The 19,451-nt window shown below is 33.8% G+C and overlaps 1 protein-coding gene and 1 long non-coding RNA gene across 6 annotated transcripts in view; both read right to left on the reverse strand.

Annotated features, from left to right (window-relative positions):
- LOC138333184 (galanin receptor 2a-like) overlaps positions 1-19,451 on the reverse strand; it is a 49,855-nt gene that overhangs the window by 13,932 nt on the left and 16,472 nt on the right. For 4 of the 5 annotated variants that reach the window (XM_069281370.1, XM_069281368.1, XM_069281369.1 and 1 more), the window contains exon 2: positions 15,694-19,435. The exons of the other annotated variant lie outside the window; for it this stretch is intronic. In XM_069281370.1, coding sequence (XP_069137471.1) covers positions 18,249-19,409 — 1,161 coding nt within the window. In that variant the 5' untranslated portion in view covers positions 19,410-19,435 and the 3' untranslated portion in view covers positions 15,694-18,248. Of the gene's footprint in view, positions 1-15,693; positions 19,436-19,451 lie in introns of those variants that run through there. 5 annotated transcript variants of the gene reach the window in all.
- On the reverse strand, positions 6,174-12,801 carry LOC138333182 (uncharacterized). Its single transcript, XR_011209957.1, has 2 exons — positions 11,190-12,801; positions 6,174-11,158 (listed from the first exon to the last, which is right to left on the reverse strand). It is a non-coding gene; the product is annotated as an uncharacterized lncRNA (long non-coding RNA).

The raw sequence follows: 19,451 nt of genomic DNA on the forward strand, positions 1-19,451 counted from the left end.
CGTGCGGTAAAAGGTCAGAGCACAGGGATCTGAGAATTACAAATACATTTGATAATTGCAACTACCCTAGTGATCAGAGACCATTTTAGAAGTTTATGTGTATAAATTACTAAAGCGATTTTTTTTTATCTTTACCCCTACATTTATCTGTAAAATCTCAAAAAATGGCATATGGACACTCACTTTATGTATGTAAAATTTAACTATTATCTGACCCATGTGGGTCCGGGCGGATGCATTTAGTTTGTGTGAAATTATTTCACTGTCATCAAGTTTTTCTGAGGTTTAGAAAATATCGCATTGAATTAAAGGGTTTACTGGACTTGTTTGTACATGGGTCACCCTGCATTTTCGCAAGCATGTTACACCCCCTAGCTGCTACAGGTACGTACATAGTATTCCTTATTTATTTGTTAATATTACAAGATCATATTCAAATACGATATACGATTTATACACACTACATAACCGTTTACCTTCTGACCGCCACTTGGCGTTTGACATTTTAATACCCGATGACAATCTGCAGCGATGACTTGCAGCGTTTTCATAACAACAAGTTAAATATATTTATAGAAATGGGATCAAGCTGTCACAAACATTCTCATGTTCTCTGGAAATCGGGCATGTAGATTTACCTTCCACCGGCCTTTTGAGCATGACGACCCCTAACTTTAATCCGGATAACCCCATCAGCACATCTGGTCTGCTGTTTATTCTATCAAATGTCAACATCATTTGTGTTATTTAGACATTTTACTATATAAATACCAAACAGAAGTTGTCGGTGACCGAAATTATTTTATGCCACAATTAAATAAACGAATAAAATGGTCAATTGCGCGCACAGGGAGCATGTTAAAACATTCTTTTCAAGCCCATGTAATGAACGTAGAATGTTTTGGCAAATTATAAAAAATGAAATGATTTTTGTTTTCCACACTGGTCAAGTTCTCACTGGTGCCAGAACGTAGCTAGATACCGTAATTATGGTATAAAGACGAGATATCAGACAATAATTTCCAAACAAGCTACCCACTGGTGGCCGATCACATCTTACAATGAGTGAGGCAGCAAGAGACACCCAACAATGGAAAACCGTTATTGTCATTGATGTCTCTGGATGTCAAATGATATCTGCAAACCCATTTTATTTGCTTTGTTTGCATGTACTCTTGTGATTGTTTCAATTGCCTTGTTTTCATGTCTTGCTATAGTTTCATGTAAATTGTTTCGTTTGTTTTCTTGTATAATTTGTCACTATTAGGATATTTTCGTTGGCATTCGTGCATGTTCTTTATCTCGTGAGATTCTGCTTGCCTTTTTGCACGTTCCATATCTTTGTGCTGTATTCACGTCTGGTTCTCTACTCATTTACTTTCTCTGACAAGTTTTTTATGACAATGACGTCAGACTGTAGGAGTCGTATTAATTGACAACCAGACACAATGCACACCGAAGGAAATCTTTAGATTGGTCAAATCAATTTCCAGATCAACTCTTTAAACAAGTACATAACCTTCGTCTAGTTCGTCTGCTTATTGCGACTGAAGCTTGAGTTGGAAGCTCTTATTAATTATTACCAACAAACAACATTAACTAAGTATGTCAATAGGATACTTCCGTAAAACCTCAAACCAGGGACAAATAGAAATCTTTAATATTGGAAACACGGGGCGGATTGTATCCGGAATTTCTGTAATCCATATCTTTGTTTACTTTTCTCTCCATCTATTTGACTCCAAGGACAGTTAATGGTTTTACCATTATGTCATTATTTCTCTGCTGTGTCTGTACTCAGGAATAACGTGATACAATATTAGCTGGAGAAGTTTGAACAACTTTGTTGTCAGTCGGAAATTCAGTGTACATATCCACAATACGAATTCCCTCTTGAACAGAAATGTGATCGAAAATGTATTACAGGTTATGCACGTTTCATTTTTCATAAAAATGTGAAGGTTGTGCATGTTTCGCCTTCCATATGCGTACTCGACCAATAATACGATTTTCCGGGGATGGCACCAATTATTTGTCTAGAAATCTTTTTTTAGTGCTACAATTGCTAGTGCTAGTGAAGGTCGTGCATTTTTTGCCTTTCATAAGAATCAAGTTTCCAATAAACAATCAGGTTTCCACGGAATTTAATATGTACATACGTTCCTGATAATTTTACACTAGGAATAAGCTACAGTGATGAATGAAAAGTGTTGAAGAGGGTCGAAGAAGAAAACTTCGCTCTGAATTCAACACACTTAATTTCTAACATTACTGTCTAGAACATCTAAAAGAGCTGTAAGATTAAAATCTTATACAAATTCGATAGATAACAAATTCGTTTCTTTAGCAGTATTTGAGGTGTACAGTATTATAAACATAAGAAAATACGACGTGAAAGCATGAACTCGAATACAAACTGAGATGTAGATATTAAGTAGACTTTTATGGGATGTTGGCCAGTTAGTTTTTTAATCGTTTGAACACAATCATTATCTTTTTCTCTCGCTGATCTGGGCGTAAACGCAAACAGTATCAGAATAATGTAGCTGCAAATATTTCAGATAACTTAAAGATTCATATTGACCTTGAGAGCAAGGGCAATGAAAAACTGCAATGAGAATGAAGGGCTTTTCTCTGTGACACTACATGTACATGAACTAATATACAGACCGGTTCGCTTCTCAATCTATTACATTTGTAATACCAACAGCCATACAGTATAGAAAGCCTTTTTTACTTTTGATTCTGTATATTCTCGTACATTTTTTGTACCGTGTCCTATTTTTCCTGTTTTCTATCTAAATGTATCACATATTTTTCTCCGAATGAATGTGGTTTAGGTTTACACATTATACCACATTTCCCACTATAACAACCTAAACGATACTGATCTGTACATGATTTAACACTTCAACTGTACAGTATTCGATGGGAAGTCATTCGGTAATCGCTATATCTAAATCATATGTTATCTCAGGAAACATGCAGTAGTAATTAAGCGTGCCCATTTGTTTTCTGTCTGTTCACAATACTACAGTTAAAATCGTCCAGTACTATATCTAGCTATATGTCTTTCCCTGGGATTCATTTGGAGATTTTTTTGTGTGTATGTGTGTGTGAGGGTGTTTTTTAGTGTGTGTAGGTGTGTGTGTGTGTGAGTGTGTGTGTGTGTGTGTGTGTGTGTGTGTTTTTCGCGCGCGTGAACGATGTTACATGTAAATGAATACGTCGATGCACGGGAAGGATTCTTGAGGCCGATATGTTCTCGTGTGATTTCAGCGTTACAATATAGTAACCGTCTTCAATAAATTCTATTGTCAAGGGTTTCAGCGATGATGCTTGATATACACATTGCTTATGCTAAAGACAAAATTAATTTTGTCGTAACCAGATGTTTAAGCGCACCAAATAAAGTACTATGGGCATGAAGAGCTACTTTTTATCCTAATTTAGATTTTCTTTTTTTTTCGTATTTTTGGTAACTTGAAATATGGCATTTTTGAAAAATGCAATATCAAAGAATCATCACGTTGAGTTGCTTAGCAACGGACTTATATGATCCAGCACACTCAAGATTTTTGTCTTGGAAACAATGCATCGCCAAAAAACAGAGTATGAAAACCACTAAAATACAAACGAGCTCCGTCTATCAATTCACCTGTAACAGCGAGCCTCTTCCTGGTCCGCCTTTATATCTCTGCTATTGCAACATGGTACTGTAAATATACAGAATTAAAAAATTGAGAAAATTTACAACCTAGTCACCCAATCCCCGCCTACTCATATTAATACCATTCTAATTCGCGACAGGCGGTATCAAATGAACATGATGTATTCACGTGTCAGAAACTAATTTACCTTAAATTCCATTCTGTTGTTAAAGTTTTATCTGTTTATCACAACTAAGGTGCAGCGTACACATCGCAGTGTCAAATTTAAATTATGCAACCGGAAATGCAAGAGACAATGGGACCATGTAATGTAATTTATTTACAGAAAACCTTCATGTTATCCGATTTATATCTGTAAAACATCAGCAGACCATCTTTTGATGCATACAATAACTGAAATGTACTCTTGTAAACAAAAAAATCATATAGTTAGGTCCTGAAAGATCGGTGAACTTTGGCCCGTCACCACGTGTTTGTCATTTGTACTATATAACAGAGGACTGTGAACTTCCTTGTACCGAATGGTATGTATTTAGATAAAGTTTTTCAGGTGTAATAAATGTTGATATTTTCAGACACGCATTTCAATATTACATAATACACGTAATTACACCTATATGAAATGATTTATAATCTCGCCTTCATGATTAGATTTTATAAACTATATCACAGGCTTTGGATTTTATAGTTTATATATATTTTTTTTGTATATAATGTAACACTGGATCTACCAAAGCGTATAACTATACAATCAAATGCCTGTGATAAGAGCAGCAGACATTTATGGGAAAATGTAATAACAAAACCACAATCTAAATTTTAACCTCACAGGGACTTGACTCGAATTTCCATTAAATAATGCAAATATTGACCGTTTGTTGGAAACCCGTGTCTAGTCCCTGTGTATAACCCTAATACACAAGGATCAAATCTAAATAAAACTTTGTATGGAAACTCCTGGAGTTCTGGGGATGATAGAACTTGGGGCTCAGGGAGAGCGAGCGTTCTCAGTAGCCATAATCTCTATATCAAACCTCAGTATCGTAAAAAGTTCATCCAAGAATGAGGTGATGACCCTAAAACCACAAAACTGAACTAAGAATCACAAAATATGTCTCGTTTCAGAACTTAATCACACGTTTTAACATGTAGGTCAGAATGGTTAGCGGCACTTAGCGCCTATATAGTTCTGTAACCAGACCCTCCGTAAACGGCGTTATAAATAGGGAGGTGAAATCCGGTTTACAGTGAAGGAAACACATCTATTTGAAGATTTTCTGTGTTATTTTGAATTTCTATGGGGGTTATAGATAAATTTGGTGTAACGTAACACATACCATTCATGGACAAAATTTTCTTATTAAATAAATATCCTGTTCCATATTTGTGATAAACTAAGGTGTAACATGTACAGCATGAAAATGTGCAGTTGGTTGCTACAAATACAAGTAGGTACAAAAGGATCTCCTCCAGTTATCCTTCCTCAAATCCATAGTTCTCTACATCAAAGCTTAACTTGTTTTGTATTTTGCCAGTGTTGTAGCCATCCTCGATATCCCAAGGGTTATCTTCACTGTCATTATATTCACCCCTGGACTATATGTTACCGTATCTAATAGTAAACTGAAGGCAGTAAAGGTGAAAAAACTGACCAATCATAGAGCTGTAGAGATTTCCTTTGAGGATAACAGGGAGAGCGACACCCAATTCAAAGCAGAGTCAAACCACAGTGTACCCTTATTTGCCTTTTACTCTGAAATATTCCAGGGGTGGACATTTGGACAGTGATAGTAGCCCCTGGTGTATTGAGGATGGTGTTATAGTATGAATCTTGTATGATATTGCTTCATATGCTATTCACCACATTGTCAACAGTACATACCAAATTAAGCCACCAATGCCATGAATGTGTGTGTTTTGGGTCCAACGATTATGTGTAACTTTAAGGGCGGCCTCCCATGCATGCAATGTATTGTGAGTGTGAATAGCTGTTTGGAAGGATGCTGTATATTTGTATATGTCTCTTTGTAATAGTGGGACTCTTGTCCTTTTTATAGTGCTATCTTAATGAAGCATGTCTCTAATAAAAGACACAAAGCAACACACCCCACCCTCTCACATTATACTGACAACCGGTAAACCAGTTGTTCTGCTCCCTTTATGCCGACCTCTAAGCAGAAGCAGAGACTACCACTTGTAAAGACTATGGTGTTTCTCGGCCAGAGGACAGAACCAAAAGCTTTCCTCATTGGTGAATGATCAACTCAAGGCTAAAAGTGAGGCTTTTGAGAGACTGTGGTATGTTCTTGGTGGATCTCCCCACTATAGTGCTATCCCAATGAAGCATACTGCTGAGAATAGTGAACAGCACGGCCGACCAGGTCAATACTAATGACATTTTATGTAGTCTTTTATCTCTAACTTAAGAGACGACAGATGTTACACCATTCCTTGAAGCTCACAAAGGTCAAAGGTTAATAAATGAAAACAAAAACAATGGAGTACATAGAGTGATGACAATTTATTGAACATTGAACTTGTTCAAATGTTTAATTTGCATGTCTTGAGCAATAATGTAATTTGGCTAGAGCTGTAGGGCTGCCAAGGCAAGGACTATGGGACACACGAACAAAATGAGGTATAAGTAACGAGTTAAAACAGTTATACATTATATACGGATGCCCTATATATGTCACTTGATCTGACCATCATCAGAAAACACATTACATCTGGGTAGACAGAAACAGAAAAGTCCTCAATGTATACCATTGATTCTACAATCTTGTATGAACTAGACCACAATGCAGAATCAATATTGATCCCTATTTTATTTGAATATATTCCATAAATTTCAACAAGCAATTTGCAATAAGTTTAAAATCAGAGAAGTTACAACTGAAATCTCCAGTCTATAGCTCTTCATTTCTTTTTTCCTGAACAGCATAATGATCTATCAGAGTTACTTCCCCTTGTTTCACCCAAATAAAGGGACGTGACTCCAGTAGACCAGACAGCCTTAACAAATGGAAGATCATGTCATAAACAGTTGACTATATAATCGTATAGATACAATAGTATAGAAATTGAGTTTTTTTTCTGTTTCTATCAATAAGAGATATTAATCTAATCACATATTCACACTTCTGCCATCTTGATCACCACTACAGAGAGAGGAGATACCCTTCACACACAATATATCCAAGTTAAATTACATTGAATATCTTACTTAAACAATGACTATCATATTTAGTATTGTAGTATTTACATACATTGTACATAGCAACAGAAATACTAAGTTACCGGAAGTTTTTTACCGGTATTTGAGTTTTCATCATATTTCCAATTTTTTTTTTTAAAAGATGCTTTTCCCTGTCTGCCATGGCCTTGTGATATAATTATTTAATCTTTGTACATTAAAGAGTTATCTCCTCTTGTGGGTAGATATTGATACTTCTGTTCATCATCACTCACAAATTTTATATAACAACACACTCAATACCTTCCCACAGGGGGAGATAACTCCATAGTATGCACAGACTTAATATACATGATTCTTTTTGACACTTCTAAAAAGTCCTTCCTCTAAATTTCATGTTGAATTCTGTTTAAGTTAGAAATATTGAATATTTGAAACTTTTGAGAGAAATTAAGAATATTCCACGGCTCCAGATTACAAACCAATAAAGTTTCCTGTATATACTTTAACACTTTAGCTTGCTTTCAAGATTATTTTGACTTGATGACAGAGGTGAAAATTAATATCAAAGCATAAATATTTGATATATTTTGAAAGGATGTAATAAAAAGTTTCTGCCAAAATAAAGTGATGGTTTTCAAATCTTTTGTAAGAACAAAATGCTTCAAGGCACCTACTGGTGGTTTGGCAAATATTTGCCAAAAAGGGAGCAAGATATTGACAATGCTACCAATGTTTAAGTTAGTATAGAAACAAACATTACAATCACTAGTATCAAATTTGAATTTTTTTTTGCATAAGGAATGTGCATATCTTTGGCAATGTTGTTATTTTTTCTTGTTGTAAATGACAATGAAATTTTTAAATCATATCAATAATGCCAAAGCTGTTACTTAATTATGTCCATATCATATACATACTGATGAACGGATGCTCCAGCGAATTTGTGAATTCAAAAAAGATGTTTCACAGGCATAATTAGTTTGTTGAATTTACACATATCAATAAGTATCAAAACAATTTATATCAAAACACTGAGGTTTATCAAACAAAGGTGCAACATACAACTGGGCTGAAAAGTATTCATCTCAAAATGAAAATTCTAATGCTCTGAAAGTCAAAGTTGGAGGTCAATGTTTTGAGCTACATGATATTAACTTGGATAATCAATAATAAACCATCTTACACACGTACAGACCCAAACATGTGACAAAAAAATTTATGTACAAAATATTGACAACTAGGCTTCTAAATTTCCCATCTTTCCTTTGTGATAGTTTAAACTCATCCACCCCTTTAAACACATATTTAACTCTTCTATTTCTCATAATAGAGCAGTTCAGTGTTAAATTAAAGGGGTGTGTAAGTTTAAAGTTATCTACTAATTAATAGCTAATTGAATAGCAATATTTTCTGCGTTGTATCTTACAATGGTATTTTACAACTGAAACAGTATCAACCCATCAATTTCAAGAAACCAAACCATCGTTTGTTGCCATATTCACAGTAATTAACCCCTTTTGTTACAATGTTTAAGCGCCCTGGGGGCTAATTACAGCAAATTCGGTAAGTTCAATTACCATTCATTATTCTTACCTTCCAGTGATTGGGACGCCATATTTTAATGTGATTTTGTGATGTTACAATCCCTAGAAGGTAGGGCTATAATCGCAGTCAGCCCATCGTTTTGGTATCTTGAAATCCCCATGCTGTACCATTTATCCCTCATCCCTCTATATCCCTCATTATCCCATTATTCAAAATCTGTGTAATTATAAATGCTGTGGGATTTTGAAAACAAAAATATGAAATGGTAATCGGAGAAAAAGACATTAAGTGGGATTTCAGAAATATCCTGATACACTTTTTACAAAATCAAAAGTTCATATACAATCCAAAAGGCATATATATACACAATGCATTAGTAGACACTGCTACAATGAAACGTTACAAGAAGCACTATAGTAAGACAATAACAGAAATAAAAGAGTATTTAGCACTAAGATCATCAAGTTATAATAATAATAATAATGTGTACATGTAAACAAGTGAAAAATATAAAGGAAAATATCAACAAATCTTTAAAATCTAAAATGAATTCAGGCTGATAATAAGAGAACATTACAGGCACTAGTTGTCTACCCTCATATAAAATATTACCGGAATCAGTGAATCTGATCTATCACAGATACGTCCCTTCATGCCACTTAATCAGTATTGACAATGGGTACATATATGAGAGTTACTTCCCTTATTGTACTGACAGAGTGAATCAAAGGGAATTAACTCTCCTTCCCAGTGAAGTGAAGGTATGTGATGGAATGAAATGAAGGGAAGTAACTCTGAAAGATCATAACATGTGTAAGTAATTACTTACCAACAATTATACACATATTTAGGGTAGGGATTGCTAATAGGCATCTTTACTAATGTTAAGTCCTAGTAAACCCAAAATACATGTAAACCTAATAATGAACTGAAAAGTATTAACCTAAAACCATTAATATCACAATTAGGAAGTTACAATTAATCTCCGGGAATGAAAAGAAGAATTTTGTACCTTGCCCTAGAAAAGTCATTTAAACTTATGACCATACTTTAACAATACTAAATGAAGTCAGAAATTTTAAGTCTTTCTTATACAAAAACACCATTTTGTACATGGAAGGTTGCACTTTATTTCCTATGGAACCTGATTTGATTTCCAGTAAAACATGAAATCAGATGTCTACGAGGTATCCATGTTAAAAGACTTGAACATTTCTTGAGTAAAATTTTACAAAATAATACATTATTGATTAACGATATGAACAGTACATTATGATCATACATCTGATGCCTTAATTTCCCTCATATTGTACCTAAATATCCTCATATTGTACCTAAATATCCTCATATTGTACCTAAATATCCTCATATTTACCCATTTCCTTAAATTGATGACTCAAAAAAAAGGGCATGGTGTTTGGCAGGCCTATATTGTCATACAATCTGATTAAATTATCTGTCCATCGCTTATACATGCTGTCTGAAAGCAGAGAAGAAATGAAGCCATGCAAAGATGATTTTAATGCAATAATTTGTGATCACTTAACATGTATATGTACAAGACCTTCAGTTCAGGTCAGAGTCTGGTGAATGTTTGACATATGTACATATGGTAATGTATTGGATATAAACATTTAAGTGAGTGAATACAATACAGCATTCATTGGATACAACTTATAAATCCTTGAATACAATGATAGAAGATCTGGAGTCATGACTTATATACATTTAATAAATGTCATACAAATAGATTTTAGGAACAACTTATCGTACCAGTAATTTAACAAAACATTTCCAGAAGTCTCCAAAGATCATGCTGGTATGTCATATTGTTTATACAAATATACTACATTGTACATGTATATATGTGCGTCAGAATTAGATAACCTTAGTACATAATTATTTACATTCTATACATATTTTTGTAGTTAAAATGGATAAATAAACAGTCTGTTATAGTTAACTTCACAAAGCTATAACAGTAACCTATGAAATATTAGTACACTTGTCCTTCATATTGTCATCTAACTTATCTATTTACCACAACTTGTTTACTGAATCTACATTTTTTTTAACTGAACATAACATGCTGGATACATGACAAGTCGCTATAGCTATTTAAGTACACATACTTATCTAATGAAACTCTAAACTTGAAAACATAGTATCTTATTCCTGATAGTGTTGCTATGGTAACAGATTATAAAAAGATAACACAGGTAAATGAGGTTTCCCTAAAACAAAACAATCAACAAAACAAAACAAGCAATAACAGGAACTTATTTTTGATTAGACGCTTATAATTGTTTATAATTATAAGTTGTACCTACAGCAGTTGTTTTAGAAATTTCTTACCATAATAGGATAGATAGACAAATTATTTTCTGTTCAATATGGAGCGGACCCTTAGAGGGTGGGGATAGGGGTACTAACTCCCTTTACTGCCCCTCATTCAACCCCTAAAGCGTGGTGGTGCCAATATTGGAATTAAAGGTTATCCTTCACTAGCAAGACAGCTTAGAGTAACCTAGCAGTTTATACATATTCATGATCTTTGTAGACGACTTCTGTGTTCAGGAGTGTCTGAACAAAGATAAAATCCTACGGTCAAAGTAATTAACAGGCTATTATGACTAGTATTAGATACAGGCTTTCTTAAGGGTTGATTATGGAAATCAAGTCAGCCCAGTCATTCTACCGTGTACTTCCATACACTTGGCTGTCAACAATAGCAAACAGTAGCCTAACTATCCACAACAATAGCAAACAGTAGCCTAACTATCCAGACAGAGAAGAACATAATATATACACAGGTCAAGGTCACATTGACTCGTCGATATACAATGTATACTGGTTCATGTAACCGTGGTCATGATCCAGGTGTCAAAACTACAAGTTAGCAGTATTTTTCATTTTAGAAAGAGGTACATCAAATTTCTGTTCAAGTAATTGAGTCTACTGTACACAATGGAATTCCTGGTAAAAATATTGGTGTGATACAAAACGGTGATAATCTAATATTTTACACTGCAATGCCATGTCTATAAACAATACATGCATATTAAATATGCCTTTAGTGCACAAAGTAATAGATCAAGAACGGACACATCTAGATTAACAACTCGCAATAAATGCTCTAGAATTCAGACAGGTGAGTCATTTGGGGTTTTCTCTATATATAATACAGAAGAGAAACAACATATATCTTATACCACAGAAAATCGCTGGCAGCAATAAGCGTTATAAATAGATAGTATATGACAGCTTTAGGGCTGATGAATTGTAAACAAATGCTGGCATTTTAGGCGCAGAAGTCCTTATTTAACCTATTGAACCTTAAATTTATCACATATACTCCAAATTAATCCCCAGATGTGAACATATAAACATCAATTTTTCACCGAACTTTCATTTGGCTGAAAGAATGAACAGATTGTTTTTTTTGCTTCTGGAATAACAATCAGTCCTTATTTTAGATAAATTAACCATATGACATTAAAATTGAATTAAAATTTGTTAACCTGAGAATTAAAACAGATATTGTATAATAAATATCAATTCCATAGAAAACAGAAAATTACATTGTTTTATGTCAACTCAGGAAGTATATTTTGAATCCCCCCCTGGAATAGGAATTTCCAAGTTTTTGAGTAAAATAAGTCCAATTTTTTTTGTTTACAGCTCAAATCTGACTAAGATAGGCAACAATACCACCCCCCCCCCCCCTTTTTAGGGTTTTTAATAAACAAAGATTTAAATAACCGCAGAGGCTATGATGAGACAAGGTAGAGACAAGGTAGATAGATTTCCCAATACGTAACCATTATTTTATTTGGAGTTTTATGTTATTTATTGACCATGCAGGAGAATCTGGGAAGTTTCTGATGTATAAAACCTAGCTAGACCGGGACTAGTGCCAACACAAATTCCGGACCGACATTAATGCCAGGTTGGTAAATGTATCACAATTACAGACAGAATGTGGGTTGTTTTGTACACAGGCTACAATGTGCCAGACTATCTCTACCAACATCTATCAGGAACCAACTCCTGTGACAGACTGCAGCAGTATCAGTTATCTTAACCATTTAGTTATCATACACTTCCTATTCAGGGTCGTTAACAAGGTGACTAGGGAAAAGTCAAATTGGAAGATGTTCAAACAAGAATATTTTCTTTGTTTTTTCATCTCCTATCAAAAAGTGTATCAATTTTGAATAATAAAGTGTGATCCCTTGAACAAAAGTTCCTTTTGAATAAAATGAAAGTTATCTCCCTTTTATAAGGCTGTATTCTTCCTTTGATATTAGTATTTCAATCCAATAATTTTCCCTTCAAAAGTTATTTCATAGCATCATTTTTTTCAAAATAATTTTTGTGTGAAGTTTCTATGGTTTCTTTGATATTGAATTTTCAATCCAATAATTTTCCCTCAAAGTTATTTCATAGAATCATTTTTTTTTCTTAATAAAGGGGTCAAGGTTCAAGGTCAAACTATATCTGTAACATCCACCTTCATCCTAAATGTCAGGATAAGGTACATTTCAATACTCCTCTACAGATAAAGACTGTATGTACATTTCAATACTCCTCTACAGATAAAGACTGTATCTCAAAAATGTTTTCTAAGGATAATCAAAGTATACTAGACATGTTGGGTTGAGTAAGGTCAAGTAGATGTTGACTAGTGGGAATCCATTCAACAATTTGGCAAGAATCAATAGATAGATCACAGAGCATTACATATACATGTAATGTTATATGTATGTCATAACTTTAAGTCAATATGTACCCACATCTATGCTACTATTCAGTATCTATTGTAAAAGAACTATGAATTATAAACTTAATGTATTTTTACTTTTTACACTCTATAAGGTCAAAATGATAACTAAATTACCAGTACTGGATATTTTATTGGGGCAGTAAAAACTTGTGTTTCTGCCAGTGTCTATTGAGAGGCATGGAAAAATCAAGGTTTTTGTAACAAAAAATTCAATGTTAGGCGAGATTAAAATGAACTCTGACCTCTATAAAGTAATTTACACAAGATAGTAAAGTAAAGCTTAATAATTGCAAAATAAATTAAAATAATTCCCTGCTGACATTTCTTTTTCTTTTTCAAAAATAGATATATTAAAAACTGAAAATAAATATAAGGTGTATTTTAGTTAAGGTGTATTTCTTGCTTTGCTGAAAAAAACAGAACACAAAGACATTTATAAAACAATTCAAATCAAGCTCTATCAATTAGCGTATTAAGCTGTGACGTAGGAAATTTAAATAACAAGAACTGGGTAAAGTTTATATTATCAATCAATTTACAAACAACTTTTACCTGTTTGTTGGTATTATTACCAAGAGAGTGATTATAACATTGTTTTATTTTTTATTTATATATATTTGCGAGTGCTTCAATAATTAAGGTTTACTTCAGCACATTTTTGCAATATATAACTTAAATATAATTTTGGTAAGCGATTCATATGATATTGTTTGATGCCAAAGCCATATTTATGGTCCTAATTAATTTACAACAAAAAGATTGTCAATCTACCTCGTATCATGTAAATGTTGAGAGTACATGTATATGAAAAATGCCCTATATGTATGTATGATTATATATAGATATACGATATGAAACATAACAAAGGAAAAGAGAGGTATAATATATAAAAGCCAACAATCAATTAACAAAGGGAACTTAATACAGTATAAAGAATCAGCGGTATGTACAATGACGATATACATGGATCTTTATCCTTGGCGACAGTTTGGCCAAAATGATGAGGCGGAACTGTCCACTGCAGGAAAAGCGTACTGTCCAAATCCCAAATTGAATGTTTTTTAACATCAATATAAACATACAGGTGAAAATATTTATGTTTTTTTTTGGCTGCAGCAACAGGGTATTGACAGCAAACTTATTTTCTGAAGTTAAAACTTAATTGACAGATATAAACATTGGTTTACTGTGGGCTATGGAAAGTCTATGACAATAGAGTGAACTTATGGGTTTCCTCAGCTGGTCTAAACACCGGACAGACAAATAGATATTACTGTCAATATCAATGTCTAAATATGGTGTCAGCATCAGAGGAAACCTGGATCAAAATCAAGGTTATACAGTAGCTGTAATTACATGTACTCAAAAGTTTGTATCCTGCCAAGTCCTTGTGACTGCAGCCAAAATGACATATTCTGCTTCATTTTACATTATCCAAGGTCATCAGCCAAGGTCAAAAGCTTAGGTCATCAATCTCAGCCACACAAAACATACAATGTATATAGAACATACATGACAGTATATATACAGCTCTCATCAGTGGTAAATGTTCACGTTTCACCAGTAATACTAGACTGGCCAAATCACTAAAATTTGGCTTGATTCTTTTTGTCTCAACTACTTGTCTAATTCCTAAGTTTCGAACTAAGGGGAGATAATCTAGTAAGGAACTCTGCTGAGAAAGTCTTATCAACAACTTAGGGTCTACAGTAATACCTTAAGTGCTATTTATGTGTAAATGTGAAATAGATGTGTAGGTTTAAAGCCAGGCTTATTATTATTGAAGAAGGTACAAGACAGGTTTGTGTGTCAATCAAGCAAAAAGAATATAATTATTCATGACAATTACTGTATATCTACAATTTAAAACCTTTAGATCTGACCTAAATGGCCTTTATGGTAATTTTCTGTAAAGGTTAAGAAATTTAAATTAATTTTAAACCAAATGAATGAATTCATGTTGACACAGGTTAATCCATTGATAATGATTTCCTGTGATACCTAATTAAGCTTTAAGGGATTACCATATACACCACTTAAGTATTACCGTTTATACCACAATAAAATGCCATGAGAGTACCCACAGTTACATAACTATAACATGTTACAACAACTACCGAATTCAACCCAATGAGCACACAAGACGGTTTAAAATTTCAGAAAATTGAGGGGTGCATAACTGGACCAAATTGGGACTTTTGGAAAAAAATCACTTCGCATTAATTGCACAAAATAAACTTTAATTAAGCCACAAATCAATTTGCAAAAGAAATAAATTAAATGAAACTATATGGTTTTTTCAAACTCTCATCCCGGGCCATGGAGACACATCTGAACTATTCTCATTCAAATGCTGGAACAGTTCACTTTGAAATTCCAAGAGAGACTGAGTTTATACACTCAAGGTTGAGGCTCCAAAAGGGGGCACTTAGAGGGACAGGGTCGATTACTGGATTGAACATGGTGTGTATATACATATGGTATTTTTCTTAATACATGGAAATGCCTCTGTCTAACAAATGTTGTTAACAGTTCAGTATCCATTGTCTCCTTCCCTCTGGTGAGTTGATTGTTTGTTATAAGGCTTCTTGATGATGATTTAATGGTACAATGGAAAATACTCAATCTGTATTTAACAGGATGATTATAATTATATAACAGCACAGTTTCATCATCATTGATTCCTTAACTTAAAGGAATTACTCCACTTAAAATTCTCCATTATATTCAAAAGCATTACAGAAGCTTACGAAAAAATCTTCAGTTATGGAGCTTTCCTTTAAAACTTCTGTTATGTTTTCCTATGGAGAATTGTAAGTTTAAGGTTACTGCCCTGAGGAATTCCTTATAAGAAAATGTTGAAACTGGGCCTTTAGTTTGTTAACATGAAAAACAACCTTGACAACAGTGCAACATCAAAGTATTACAATCAAGTTCTAATTAATTAATAAGTACAAGAAGGAATCATGAAAATTGGTATGTGGATCTTGTAATGAATCTCATTATGAAATATGTAATACTTGTTACAAGATCACAGCTAACCAATTTTGGAATATCAAATTTATACATACCGTATTATATACATGTATATATCTAGTACAATTTATACATGTGATAGCTGCACCAGTAAGTCTATGCTACAAATATGTATGTGTGATTCTATATACATAACACTACTTCTACAGAGCAACTAAACAGATTTTGAACATTTCTCATTACTAGGATGTAAGGCAGTATAATGGGACTGAATCAGATTTATTAGTTATGATTGCTGAACATGTCACCAATATTACACATGACAACAACAATTATCCTGATTTTCAACCAATAAATACATCCGAACTCCATTTTCTCTCGAACTTTTTTTCATACTTGCTGATCATGATCATGATCATGCATTCACTGTGCACATATATCATAATCCCAAAGGCTAGCATTGTTATGTATGCATGTTCCTATATATTAAGAAAACTATAAAACCAGAGGTCAGGAGGTTAAACAATTTGTTGTTTAGTTATTTTTTAAATTTCTAATTAGTAAAAATGTAACTTTTGTGAAAAAAAAATTCAAAAGGTCGAATGTTAAATAAAGATGAAATTCCTGAGGCAAATTTTAGCTGAATGTTTTTTTTTGGCGATTATGTAAATTGAATCAGTTGTGTATCCTGCAGACAATGTTCATGACTACAGTGATATGATAGTTGTTATTTCAAATTCCAAATACCCGATATAAACCTTATCAAAAAATCAAATCTGCAACAAAGCAAATATATGAGGCACTACGATACAGAGAGTAAAATTTCTACAATTTTGAAACGAATTATCATAAAACATTTAAGTAGTACCAGTAATTGATTAACGACTGAATCCCGAATTATTTTTAATGCTATAATAAGCTGTTAATAATTGCGACTGATGAAATTAATATTACACAAATGCGGCCATCATATTTGTATATGTACTGGTACCAATATCAATGAATGATCAATGTAGTACTTAAAAAAGTTTGAAAATGAGTTCCATAAAAGTGCTGCCAGAGATCTAAGATATCATTCAATACATTACAAAGGCTGCATGTCTTTAGAAACATCTAGTAATCATAATGTTAATGTATAGAATGCATTTGTTTTATTTGAATTTTTCATCCCTGAACACACATTTGAACTCGTCCAAGCTAAGTCTGAGCCTGGAATACTTTTTAGTAGCTCATTGTTGAATTTCAGGGTAAAATTAGTAAAACGAGTCCAATTTAATTAGTTTTAATGACAGCTTACATTGAAAGAAAATTCCAGGAATTAACTGGATATTTGTATCAAAAAGATCAAAATCCTACAAAACAGTTATAATACTAATGCATATCTATCACTTTTCAGGACACTGAACATACCCTCATTCCAAGAACAACATGCCATGCAGCGAATTAAAAACTTAACAGCAATATTTCAATGAATATTCCAAGAAAAAAATCAACAAAACCCTCAAATGATATATAGCACCAAGCATAAAATGTATATACTATCTAGATCAGTATATATATGCACTGTGAGTTTTTAGTATGCAATGTGAGTTATATACCTATAACAAACGTTTAACACTTACATACTTTTGTTTACGTTTACACATATGATTTGTGCTGTTTACAGGTTTTCATCTTTCTTGATTTTGAAATCTTGAGCACACAAATTAATGATAATACATATACATCACTTTTTCCATTACATTTTGTTCCAGACATTATAAGGTGAGGGGTTGTTGTAGACATATTTTAAAGACTAAAACCTTCCTCTGATTTATGATAATAATATTTCGATAGCACTATGTATAATGTATTACTTAAACATGGGTGTTGATTTCAGATTTCTTCTTCCCCAGTATTATCATATTGATGCATGATGTACTAGTTCCTATGATGCAGAATGAAACCCTCAGCCATGCTTACTTGACATGTCAAACTTTTATATAAGTACATGTACATTTGTACCTGCAAATTTGTACCCCTTAATTACTCCTTCATCTATTAATATACCCGACAGCACATGGCAACATGATCAGTCATCGCCTATATTGATGATTTCTTCACACTGGTCATCAGGAGATTCTTCTCGTTCCACCGTCAATGGAGTGAGGGATGGACCACTTTGGGAGCCCATACGAACAGCGCCATCTCTTGATTGATGAACGTCAGAACAAGAACCATTGTTGGTGTTACGACAAGACGTGCAGTTGATCACCTCGTCAAAACTCTTGCTGAAATAATAGGAAAGTTTCGCATAGAAGAATGGCCGTAATGCCAAGTCCAGAACGGCTAGAATGTCACAATACTCGTAGATGTTTCCCCACAGGTGATAGTTGTCCAGCCCATTTGTTGGGTAGTTACTCAGCATGTCTTCAGAATTAAAATCTGTACTGTTCAAATTAGACAAGTCCAAGTCCAACTTGATGTTACTGAATGATGTCTGCACTGCGCGTGTCTGATAAAACACAATGAAACTCACAATCTCATGCGGAAGTTTACAAATGCCGAAACTGACAATGAGTAAGGTGACCATGCGGGAAAGTCGTCGCTCTCGGTGCGAGTAACTGTCTGCAAAAAATCTCTGTGTAAAATACCATGTAACAATATACACTATCCCTATCACCAGGAGAGGGAGCGCGTACGAGAAGGCCACCTTCAAATAATTGTTTCTTTCTGTCTCTGCATTTAAAGAGGCGCTCCGTAAACACCCATAATTGTCATCTTTCACTATTGCCTTTGCATTTGGGATGTTTGCAAGCATTGTAAGGACCCAGATTACAACACTGCTGATGAATGCATGAAGGACATAAGATTTTGAATAATGGGCACGGTCCGTGAGCATAATACAACGAATGATGCTGAGTGCAACAAGATGGCATGAAGCTACGTAGGTACACGTTTCTACGAGGTAGAATATGGTCTGACACCATTCTGCTGTAAACACGTCACCTTTGTGTGTCAAACGGATCACATTCTGTAAAATCTCCGGTGTGATTTTAAGTAAGTCTGCTACCGATAATCCGCCAATCATCACATAAAGATGAATTTTCGGATATTTGAAAAAGATCAAAGTGCGAATCACGAGCATGTTTCCCACAATGCACACCACGCCAATGAGACTGAGGAGGACACATTTTATCAGCACTTCCACGTTGATCTCCAACCCTGTGTCGTTTTCATCTAACTCCTCCATTTTGCAGTCTAATCACGTCACATCATCTGCAAATCAAAACAT

Source organism: Argopecten irradians, chromosome 10 (assembly GCF_041381155.1).
Source record: "Argopecten irradians isolate NY chromosome 10, Ai_NY, whole genome shotgun sequence".
NCBI lineage: Eukaryota > Metazoa > Mollusca > Bivalvia > Pectinida > Pectinidae > Argopecten > Argopecten irradians.